Source organism: Nicotiana attenuata, unplaced genomic scaffold (genome assembly GCF_001879085.1).
Source record: "Nicotiana attenuata strain UT unplaced genomic scaffold, NIATTr2, whole genome shotgun sequence".
Classification (NCBI taxonomy): domain Eukaryota; kingdom Viridiplantae; phylum Streptophyta; class Magnoliopsida; order Solanales; family Solanaceae; genus Nicotiana; species Nicotiana attenuata.
The window spans coordinates 131,581-144,520 of NW_017672099.1; the positions used below are offsets into that span (position 1 = coordinate 131,581).

General features: G+C 38.9%; 1 protein-coding gene across 1 annotated transcript; it reads right to left on the minus strand.

The window, feature by feature from the left end:
* Nucleotides 1-7,447: 7,447 nt before the first annotated feature.
* Nucleotides 7,448-7,894, minus strand: LOC109211811 (uncharacterized mitochondrial protein AtMg00810-like). Its single transcript, XM_019375391.1, has one exon. The coding sequence runs from the start codon at nucleotides 7,892-7,894 to the stop codon at nucleotides 7,448-7,450; it is 447 nt and encodes a 148-aa protein (XP_019230936.1).
* Between the last annotated feature and the right edge of the window lie 5,046 nt (nucleotides 7,895-12,940).

Genomic DNA, 12,940 nt, shown 5'->3' on the forward strand with positions numbered 1-12,940 from the left:
TCTTTATTGCAAATACATGTATATATACACATTGTTCATCAATGAGAAAGACACGGAAAATTTCTCAAAGTTTCAGTCTATTCTATCCTAACATTTTTCTACACATTTATGGGCTATAAAATTTATTTACCATTCAAGAATGTTAAGGAGTCCAAATTTAAAATAATTACGTTAAAAGATAAATTGTGAAAAAGTTTGAGAAATATTTATAAATTACATTATAATAAATTTTTATATGTATAAATAATATTTTTAAAAACTGTATAAATGTACTATCATGTTGATTTGGTTTCTGTTTGAATTATTTTAGTTAAAACTGAAAACCAAATCAAACCAATTATGGTCATTTTTTTTCCATACCAAACTAAATCAAACCAAACTACAATCGAATTTTTTTTTTCAATATGACTCGGATTATCGATTTGATGCGGTTTATGGTTTTCTCTGTACATTCCTAATCTTGGCTACTCAAGAAGTCATTAGTCCTCCAATTTGAAGTGGATTCTAGGGTAAAGACCCACCCGACGGTTTTTGTTTGAAATATGAGCTACTAAATTTTTTCCCTTTTGGATATATTTAGTCGTACGAACTTGATGCATACAAATCTTTCTATTTGTTGGAAGACTTATGCATAATACATGACCAAAGAATGCTTATACTACATCCATGTATCAACTGGTAATAGTAATCAAATGCATAGAACAACATACAAATTTTAGAAATTATTAACATCATGCTGATTTTCCTATATCTTTAAAAATATAGACCCGTAATTCTTTCATTTGAGAGGTCTAAACTAAAAGACTATAGCAGACCCCTTATTTTACAACATTCAATGGCTTCATCATACATTTCTTCTTGTCCATACTTAAACTTGAATCCAGTGTCCAACAGCTTCTTTGATGAAAGCCTAGGATATTTTACTCCATTGCTCTCCCCCATGGAACTACAAGAGAGAATTGACAATCAATTTCAGTTCTGTATGCTTATTTTCAACAACAACAATAAACTCAGTAAAATCCAACAAATGGGACTGGAGAGGGTAGTGCATGTAGGAAATGAGAGCAAAAATTTCAATAATAACACTTCAATATTAATATAAATAAATACACGGATTAGCTTGAGTCGTGCTGGGCACTGTCCTAAGAAACTATTTCAGCAGTGTGAAATATTTCCCCAGGATTAAACAAGCTTACCTCTATTTTATTTAGAGGATACATGAATCAGCAAAATATTTATATTACAATAATCCAACAAGATTGAAAAGAGAATAATGACAAAGAAAATTTATAAGTAAAATTGAAAATAAGAGAAGCTAGGCGAGAAAGAGAAGAAAGCTAAGTAGAAAGAGTTTTTTGTTTCTGATGATGGAGAACTGTGTAGCCAATGGTGGCTATTTATAGTTGTAATTGCATGGAACTTTGTTGTGCATGGCAAGAAAGTGGCTGATGGAATTTGCCACTTTTTACACTTCTTTTGCCACTTAACATAGCCTTCTAGGATGGCAAAGACATTTGTCCAAAAGGCTTTAAAATATTGCCCCAATCCCCCACTATTTTAAAGACCTTTAAAAATAAACTTGATGGATTTGTATGGTTCAAATGTAATAGGTTTGGTGTCTTTGGACTAAGTACCAAACTTAGACCGATAAAAGTTAACTCACAGAATTACTGGTGAAATATAATATTTCTATGAACCAATAATTCTTATTGTAAGTCGGAGATTTTATCTATCACATTTCGACTCTCACAATTTTGCTGTTCAACGCGGTTTTGCGCCACTTAGGCCATGCGCGTGCCTGGTTGTTCATGAGAGCTTTAGAGACTAGGTCAAAATCTCATAGGAGCGGCCTCATTCCACTCTCATATAGGTGAATTCATCAAGTGTATACTGCTTTTAAATACACCATCCATAAGGAATATGAATTACATTAAGAGTTATAGCTCGTCCTCTCAATTAGTAGCAGTCAAGCACTCTCTTTTAGTGCTTAAGTGCCAATATCAACTTATTTTTACCCATATGAACCTACTTCATGGGATCTCCAATCACATAGGTTGAGTTATAATCTCTATTGACAACATGTCGGCCTTAAACCCATCTCTTTTGAGGTTTAAAGAATTAATTTTCTTCCCACAGGTTTAGTCAGAGGATCAGCCATCTCTGACTTCACATAGTCAATAGAAATCATTCTATCTCTCAACTGCTATTTTATGACATCATGTCTCAATTTCATGTGTCTACTTTTACAATTATAAGATTTATTCTTTGCTATAGCTATTGCTTTTCGGTAATCACAGTGTATAGACACAGGAAGCACTACGTCCTTTATTAAAGGGATATTAGCTAAGAAGTTTCTTAGCCACTCAGCCTCAGAACCAGCTAACTCCAGAGTTACAAACTCTGATTTCATAGTCGATCTAGCAATGATCGTCTGTTTAGCTGATTTCCACGATATTGCACCACCACCAAGGGTGAATACATAACCACTAGTGGATTTTATCTCATCTGAATCAGAGATCCAGTTTGCATCATTGTACCTTTCTAAAGTAGAAGGAAACCCACTATATAGGATACCATAATTCATGGTCCCTCTCAAATATTTCATTAGTCTATCTAATGCAGAGCAATGCTCTCTGTTGGGATTATGAGTATATCTACTCAGTCTACACATAACATAGGCTATATCAGGCCTTGTAAAATTTATTAAATGCACCAGACTCCCAATAATCTGCGCATATTTAGACTGAGCAACTGGGTCACCATTATTCTTTTTCAACTGAGAGTTAGCATCAAAAGGAGTGCTCACAGATGTGACATTAAAATATTCAAACTTCTTAAGAAGTATCTCAACATAATGTTCTTGTGATAACATTATTACTTTGTACAATATTTAAATTTATACCAAATATAAGCATGTCATCAACATATAGACATACTATCACATAATCATTGACTTCCAATATTGTATTTACTTCACCCAGATCTTTGATATCAAAATTAGCAGACAAAATAATTTTGTACTTTGTACAATATTTAAATTTGTACCAAATATAAGCATGTCATCAACATATAGACATATTATCACATAATCATTGTCTACCACTTTTGTATAAATACATTTATCCACCTCAATTGAAGAAAAATAGTCTCTTAGTAAGACTTGCTCAAATTTCTCATACCACTGGTTAGGAGCTTGTTTAAGGCCATAAAGAGATTTAATTAATTTACAAACTTTATTTTCTTGTCCAAAAATGACACAGCCTTCAGGTTGAACCATATAAATTTCTTCTTCCAAATCACCATTTACAAAAGCAGTTTTGACATCCATTTGGTGGATAAAAAGCTTACGAATTGAAGCTAAGACAATTAAAATGCGAATAGAAGAAATTTTAGTCATAGGTGCAAATATATCAAAATAATCTATATTTTGTTTTTGAGAAAATTCTTTTGCTACTAACCGAGCTTTATATTTATCTAAAGATCCATTAGCATTAAATTTCCTTTTGAAAATCCATTTACAACCAATAGGCTTTGCACCAGGAGGCAAATCAGTTAAAATTCATGTATTATTTTTCAAAATAGAATCGATTTCAACTTTTATTGCCTCTTTCCAATATTTAGCATCTGAAGAAGATATAGCTTCAAAATAATTTGATGGTTCATTAATGACAAGAAAAATTTGAAAATCATTTCCATAAGAAAAATATTCTTTCCTAGGCCTTTTGATCCTTCTCAGTTCCTCACTAGAGATAATTTCACTATTTGTTTCAACAAGTGTATGAGAAATTTTATTAGACAATGGATAAATATATTCAAAGAACTCAACATTTTTTTTTTCAATTATAGTATTGCAATCAAACACATCACTTTTTAAAACAAGAAATCTATATGCAGCACTATGTTCAGCATATCCAATAAGTATGCAATCAGCAGTTTTAGAACCTATTTTTCTCTTTTAGGTTCAGGCAAAAAAACTTCAGCAAGGCACCCCCGCACTTTTAAATATTTCAAGTTAGGTTTATAACCCCTCCACAATTCATAAGGAGTTTTGCCAGTTCTTCTATGTGGTATTCTATTTTGTAAATGACATGCAGATAAAATAGTTTCATCCCACAAATTATCAGGAGCATTAGAACTAACTAACATAGAGTTCATCATTTCTTTCAATGTTCTATTTTTCCTTTAATTTCAGCTACTCCATTTGACTCAGGCGAATAAGGCGGAGTTACTTCATGAACAATTCCATTCTTTTCACAAAAATCATTTAAAGATAAATAGTCTCCACCTCTATCAGATCTAATTCTCTTGATTTTTCTGCTAAGTTGATTTTCAACCTCAGTTTTATAAGAAATAAAAGCATTAAAGGCATCATCTTTATTGCTAAGCAGATATAACTTAGTATATCTAGAAAAATCATCAATAAAAGTTACATAATATCTTTTACCACCTCTAGTCATAGTCTGCTTTAAATCGCTTAATGTGAACCAAAGATAATAATTTAGTTTCTTGATTTACAGAAAAACAAGTCTTTTTAGTACTTTTAGCTTCAGCACATATTTCACACTTATTAATATTGATTGAGTCTGAACCAGATATTAAGCCTAGTGACAACATTTTCCTTATGTATGCGAAATTAACATGTCCTAGTCTAGCATGCCATAAAGAAATAGACTCAACCATATAAGCAGAAGCAGATGCATTTTCATTGATAACATCAGAAATATTAAGTAAAAAGAGTCTTTGGTTACGATATCCCTTTCCCACAAACACATTATTTTTGGTCATTATGATCTTAGTTGATTCAAATGACACTTTCACTCTGGCTCTTCCCAATAAGGATACAAAGATCTAGTTTTCCCTCATAGTAGGAACATGCAATACATCAACAAGGGCTAAAGTTTTTCCCGAAGTGAGTTTTAGCAGAACTTTACCCTTACCCTAGACTTTGGTAGTACTTGATTCTCCAAGGTAGACCTCTTCTCTATCATCCTCTACAGGAGTATAAGAAGAAAATGCTTCTCGATTTGCACAAATGTGCCGAGTAGCCCCAGAGTCTACCACCCATTCTTTTGCATGTGCTACAATGTTTACTTGAGAAATGACAGCTGCAATAATATCACCTCCTTCAACTAAGTTAGCCTTAGGAGTATTAGTTTTTCCTTTGTCATTTCCTGCTCTGTACCTGCAATGTGAGGCATGATGGCCTGATTTTTCACAAACAAAACAAGAGCCTTTTTTTTTCTTTTAAGGTTAGGATTTTTAGGCTTGTAATCTTGAGACTTATTCTCGTACCTTTTGCGGTTGTTGTTGTTGCTTTGCACTAAGTTTGCTTTGAGAGCTGTCATCCTAGATTTGGCAGATGCTTTTCTGTTGGAACTTCAATTAGGATGTGGGTTATAATTTCCTCAATAGTGAAGTTTTTCTGTTTGTGCTTTAAGTTGTTTTTGTAGTCACTCCATGAGTCAGGCAACTTCTCAATTAGCACTCCAGTAGCAAACTTTTTTGGTAAAGACATCCCCTCGGCCTTCAAGTCTTCTAGCAATTTTTGATATTCGTTGATTTGCACGTTCATCTCTTTATCATCTCTCATCTGCCACTGATAAAATTTTCCTACTACAAATTTTTGTTTTGTAGTATCTTCAGTAGTGAATTTTTTAATTAAGGCTTCCCAGATAGCTTTTGCTTCCTTATAACTGCAATACACGTCAAACAGTTCATCAGAAATAGTTTGCAATATAGTATGACGGCATACCTTATTGGCGTGTTGCCATGATTCCACTATTTTATTATTATGCACTCGGTTGTGGATGCAGTAGTGCATGTGCAACACCATGGACATCAAGTAGCGAGAAAACACGTTCTTGCCAACGCTTGAAATTTTCATTGGCGAAAATTTCAATATTTGACACATCTGGAAATGGCCTGGCATATGGGAGTGCAACTGGGGCTGGAGCAGCGGACGTAGCGCCAATATTGGCGGTATCGGTAGTATTTTCAGCATCAGTGTTATTTGCCATAGTTTCTTAGATTGTAGGAAATAAGAGCAAAAATTTCAATAATAACACTACAATATTAATATAAATAAATACACGGATTAGCATGAGTCGTGTTGGGCACTGTCCTAAGAAACTATTTCAGCAGTGTGAAATATTTCCCCAGGATTAAACAAGCTTACCTCTATTTTATTTAGAGGATACAGGAATCGGCAAAATATTTATATTACAATAATCCAACAAGATTGAAAAGAGAATAAGGACAAAGAAATTTATAAGTAAAATTGGAAATAAGAGAAGCTAGGCGAGAAAGAGAAGAAAGCTAAGTAGAAAAGCGTTTTGTTTCTGATGATGGAGAAGTGTGTAACCAATGGTGGCTATTTATAGTTGTAATTGCATGGAACTTTGTTGTGCATGGCAAGAAAGTGGCGGATGAAATTTGCCACTTTTTACACTTCTTTTGCCACTTAACATAACCTTCTAGAATGGCTAAGACATGTCCAAAAGGCTTTAAAATATTGCCACAGTACGTACGCAGACTTTACTCCTACTCTGTGAAGGCAGAGAGAGTGTTTTCAATATTAATGATTTCAAGAAGAAATAACTGATGTAAGACATAATGGACTTACTCCTCAATAATGGGTATTTGATAATCAGGGTATCTTGCTGAAAGAAATTTGGAGAGTTTATGTATTGTTGTTTCTACAGAAGAACAAATATATCTTCCTTTTGCATTTGGACACTCGAAAAGAAATATATGTGCATTAACCACATCATGTACATGTACAAAAGGGATGAATTTTTGTTCCTCTAGCACATGTTCTCGATTTCCTGCAAAAATATGAGCAGCTATAATTGAAACAAAACAGTAAACAATTGCGCTTCATTTCCAAACAAGGGGATCAGTTATATATATAAATCCTCACCATCCATGTTGCTCCACTAAAGCATGTCGCAGTCCAACATATAATAAAAGAATCAGTTTCACTAACATCTCACGTACTGACGTATAATTCTCTAACAAGACTAAAAGCTCCTAGCAGTATTAGACCAAAACTAAATAGATTATGTTAAACAAATGACTATTTTTTCAACATGTCTAGATAACCATAATTAAAGCTTTTTTGAAACAACAACAATAACAAAGGAAAGAAAATAAAAGAGATTCCTACAAATCTGCTACCTATATATGGGTTATGTACACTACTAAGAAACAGGTCTATGTTCATTGTGTAAAGTGTCTAGGTTCATTCTGTAACACTCCCCCTCAAGCTGGAGCATATATATTGATCATGCCCAACTTGTTACAAAGGTAATCAACTCGAGTGCCATTCAATGCTTTAGTGAACAAATCAGCTAGCTGCTCTCCTGTCTTCACGTAGCCAGTGGAAATCAAGTTCTCCTGAATCTTCTCACGAATAAAATGACAATCAACTTCAATATGTTTGGTTCTTTCATGACACTGGATTTGAGGCAACATGGAGTGCAGCTTGATTATCACACCAGAGTTTTGATGGAGTAGGATGCTTCAACCCAATTTTAGTTAAAAGGTAATGTATCCACATTATCTCACATGTTGATTGTGCCATAGCTCTATACTCGGATTCTGCACTGGACCTAGATACAACATTTTGTTTCTTACTTCTCCATGATACCAAGTTTCCACCAACAAATACACAGTAACCAGTAGTAGATCTTCTATCAATCTTGGATCCAGCCCAATCTGCATCTGCAAAACATTCAATGCGAGAATGACCGTGATTGCTGTATAATATGCCAAGTCCAGGAGCTCCTTTTAAGTAACATAGGATCTGCTCCAAAGCCTCCCAATGTTTAACTGTAGGCGCGGACATGAACTGGCCAACCATACTCACTGCAAAAGCAATATCTGGACGAGTCATAGCGAGATAGTTTAATCTCCCAACTAACCTCCTCTATCTATCTGGATCATTAAATGGATCCCCATCATCTTTCATAAGATGCAAATTAGGAACCACTGGAGTACTACAAGGCTTGGCAGCCAGCTTACCAGTTTTTGCTAGTAAGTCAAGAATATACTTTCTCTGAGATAGAAAAATTCCCTTCTTGCTTCTAGTTATTTCTACTCCCAAGAAGTATTTCAGTTGTCCTGTAACGACCCGGCCGGTCGTTTTTAGAATTTACGCCCCGATCCCCTGTTAACTGCTTCCCCCGTGTTTGTTTCTGCGATTTTGATTTGCCGGGATGTTTGGTTTTGAGTTTCGGAGTGTTTTGGGACACTTAGTCCCTAAATGAGAGCTTAAGGGGTCAATTGAACTCCGATTTCAGTGTTCTTGATATGTATAGACTCGTGGGAGTATGAGGATTCTGAAAATGTAAATTTTACCCGATTCCAAGACGTGGGCCCGAGGGGCATTTTGGTCATTTTACCTAATTACGCGTATTAGCTTAGAATTTGTTTGTAGAATCAGTTACTTGAAGTGTTATTTACATTACACAATTGAATTGAATAGATTTGGGCCATTTGGAGTCGAGTAATCGTGGCAAGAACATGGTTTCGGATTGATTTTGAGCCGGTTCGAGGTAAGTGGCTTGCCTAACTTTGTGTGGGGGACATTCCCCTTAGGATTGGTGTTATGATAACTGAAATGCCTGGTACGTGAGGTGACGACTGCGTACTTGTACTTTTTAAATTTGAAAATCTTGTTTTCACTAAAGTAGCTTTAATTGTGTTTTTCCTTTCCTGCTTACCTTACTTGAAATTTAAGCATGCTGCTAGCTTAGAGGAGCATGTCTAATTGACTTAATTGCTTATCTGCTTAAACTGCCTTATTTGTATTACGTGAAACATGCTAGGTTAGAATTACCTGTTTTACCTTGGTATGAAGTTGAGTTTAATTGAGTATTCCTAGTGTTATTACTGTGTGTTTTACTTTCGGACTACGGGACGGCATCCCGGACCCTGTACGTATTTGGACTTGAACTGAAGTGCGGGATACCAAGAGATCTCCAACATGTATATTGAGGATACCAAGAGATCCTCGGGATACCAAGAGATCCCCAGCACGTATATTGAGGATACCAAGAGATCCTCGGGATACCAAGAGATCCCTATCATATATTGAGGATACCCAGAGATCCTCGGGATACCAAGAGATCCCTGGCATATATTGAGGATACTAAGAGATCCTCGGGATACCAAGAGATCCCCGGTTATTATCTTTGTGAAGAGTGGTATTCATTGTGATTGTTTTTGTCTCTGTTTCAGATATTGTTATCCTTATTTTCCTGTATTAAATTCTTACTGTTAGCTTTCAACTGTACTGTCTTATCTTATTCTGTTATATATTATTTTTCATTTAATCTCAGTAGGGCCCTGACCTTCCTCGTCACTACCCGACCGAGTTTAGGCTTGGCACTTACTGAGTACCGTTGTGGTGTACTCATGCCCTTCCTGCGCATGTTTTTCATGTGCAGATCCAGGTACCGCGACTCAGATTTATCACGCTTGAGGCGAGGCGCTTGTAGAGACTCCGAGGTATATCTGCCGCGTCCGCAGACCGAAGAGTCCCTTTCTACTCTTCCCTTAAGTATTAGCCCTTCTGTATTTCCTTTCTTTGTTAGATATTCTGGAGTTAGATACTTGTAGACATTCAAAAGCTTGTGATCATGAGATTTCGGGTTTTGGAAAATGTTATTAGTTTTGAGAGTTGATATTGTGTATGCCGAGCGGCATTTCAAACACTATTTTATTTCACTATTTCGGGTTTTAATTATGTCTTTCGCAAATGTTGTTTATTTTCCGCATTGTTAGGCTTACCTAGTCGTAGAGACTAGGTGCCGTCACGATGGTTCACGGAGGGTGAACCGGGGTCGTGACAATTTGGTATCAAAGCTCTAGGTTCATAGGAGTCATGAATCACAAGTCGGTTTATTAGAGTCTCGCGGATCGGTACGGAGACGTCTGTACTTATCTACGAGAGTCTATGTAACTGTTAGGAAAGTTCCACTTCATTTGATTTCCTTGTCGTGCGAGATTTTTTATATCACAATTCTAAACTTTTGTCTTCTATTCTCTCACAGATGGTGAGGACACGTGCTACCCGAGATGATCAGGCACCCGCGACCCCTACTGGAGCCGTCAGAGGCCGGGGCCAGGGTAGAGGCTGAGGACGCGCTCGTGGTGCAGCCAGAGCACCCGCGCGAGCTGCCACTGAGGTGCCACCAGCAGTGCCAGCCGGAGTCTAGACACCTGATACGTCTGCTACTACTACTCCATCACTCCAGGAGACTTTGGCGCAGTTCATGACTATGTACACTACTCTAGCTCAGGCAGGGTTGCTTCCCCTTGCTGCAGCTACATCCCAGGCCGGGGGAGGAGCACAGACTCCCGCCGCCCGTACTCTTGAGCAGCGAGTGCATGTTGATCAGGTCCCAGAGATCATTCTTGTACAACCGGTAGCACTAGCTCAGCCCGAGGAGAGGGCAGTAGCTTCAGAGGAGGAGCAAAAGAGGCTTGAGAGGTTCAAGAAGTATCAGCTTCCTACATTCAGCGGACTAGCCTCCGAGGATGCTCTTGGATTTCTAGAGGAGTGCTACCGTATCCTCCGTACCATAGGTATATCAGGATCGACCGGGGTTTCCTTCAGTACCTTCCAGCTTCGAGGAGCTGCCTATCAGTGGTGGCGTGCTTATGAGTTAGACAGTCCGGATGAGGCAGCTTCCCTGACTTGGGCTCAGTTTTTAGATATGTTCACGAGAGAGTATGTTCCCCAGAGCCTCAGGGACACCTGGCGTGCAGAGTTTGAGCACTTATGCCTGGGTACTATGACTGTCTCAGAGTATGCTGTCCGTTTCACCGACTTGGCTAGACATGCACCAGCCTTGGTTTCTACTGTTCGCGAGAAGGTTCGCCGGTTTATTGAGGGGCTTATTCCCAGCATCAGGTCTATCATGGCTCGTGAGTTGGAGATGGATATTTCTTATCAGCAGGTGGTGAGCATTGCTAGGAGGATTGAGGGTATGCCATCTAGGGATAGAGAGGAGAGGGAGGCTAAGAGGTCTCGAGAGTCGGGCCATTATTCTGGTGCCCGTGCTCCAACTGCAGGTCGTCATGGTAGGGGTCATATGAGTCGCCCTGTTCATTCAGCTCTTCCAGCAGCCAGTGGTATTCCAGCTCCTCCCAGACCTCAGGAGCCTTATTATGCATCTCCAGTATCTAGTGTGCCTCCTGCACGGGGTGCTTCCAGTGGTCAGTCCAGCAAACCTGGCCCGAGTCAGTCATAGCCGCCACGTCCTCCCAGAGCTTTTTTTGAGTGTGGTGACACACGCCATGAGGGCTACACCTCCACAGACTTCTCAGCCACAGCGCGCCCCACAGAGTTCTCATGCTATGATCACTGCACCAGTTGCTACCCTACCTGCTCAGCCAGCTAGAGGTGGAGATCGGGGAGGTAGAGGTCTCCCTCGAGGGGGGGTCCAGGCCAGATACTATGCCCTTCCTGCCCGTACTGAGGTTGTCTCCTCCGATTCTGTCATCACAGGTACTATCTTGGTCTGTCACAGAGATGCATCGGTTCTATTCGATCCGAGCTCCACTTATTCTTATGTGTCTTCTTATTTTGCTCCGCATTTGGGTGTATCTCGGGATTCTTTGAGTTCCCCTATTTATGTTTCTACTCCTGTGGGAGATTCTCTTGTTGTGGACCGCGTTTACCGGTCATGTTTGATTGCTCTTAGTGGTTTTGAGACCAGAGCCGATTTGTTATTGCTCAGCATGGTAGATTTTGATGTTATTCTGGGCATGGACTGGTTGTCGCCCCATTATGCTATTCTTGATTGTCACGCCAAGACCATGACGCTGGCTATGCCAGGTGTACCGCGTGTTGAGTGGAGAGGTACCTTAGATTATACTTCCAGTAGAGTTATTTCATTCCTTAAGGCTCAGCGTATGGTTGAGAAGGGGTGTGACGCTTATCTAGCTTATGTGAGAGATGCCAGTATTGATACCCCTACAGTTGATTCAGTCCCAGTAGTACGGGATTTCTCTGATGTGTTTCCAGCTGACCTTCCGGGCATGTCGCCCGATAGAGATATTGATTTTGGCATTGATCTGCTGCCGGGCACTCAGCCCATTTCTATTCCTCCGTACCGTATGGCTCCTCCTGAGTTGAAGGAGTTGAAGGAGCAGTTACAGGAATTACTTGATAAGGGTTTCATTCGGCCCAGTGTATCACCTTGGGGTGCTCCTGTCTTATTTGTGAAGAAGAAGGATGGTTCTATGCGTATGTGTATTGATTATCGCCAGTTGAACAAGGTTACAGTGAAGAACCGTTATCCTTTGCCTCGTATTGATGACCTGTTTGATCAGTTACAGGGTGCTTGTGTGTTTTCTAAGATTGACTTGCGTTCAGGCTATCATCAGTTGAAGATTCGGGAGCCAGATATCCCGAAGACTGCCTTCAGGACTCGGTATGGTCATTACGAGTTCCTTGTTATGTCATTTGGGCTGACTAATGCCCCAGCAGCCTTCATGCATTTGATGCACAGTGTATTCCGGCCATATCTTGACTCATTCGTTATTGTCTTTATTGATGACATTCTGGTATATTCCCGGAGTCGGGAAGATCATGAGCAGCACCTGAGGACAGTGCTCCAGACTTTGAGGGAGAAGAAATTATATGCTAAGTTCTCGAAATGTGAGTTCTGGTTGGATTCCGTGGCATTCTTGGGTCACGTGGTATCGAGTGAGGGGATTCAGGTGGATCCGAAGAAAGTGAAAGCAGTGCAGAGTTGGCCCAGACCATCCTCAGCTACAGAGATCGCAGTTTTCTTGGCTTGGCAGGTTATTACCGTCGATTTGTTCAGGGGTTTTCATCTATTGCAGCACCTATGACCAGGCTGACCCAGAAGGGTGCTCCGTTCCAGTGGACGGAAGAGTGTGAGGAGAGCTTTCAGAAGCTCAAGAC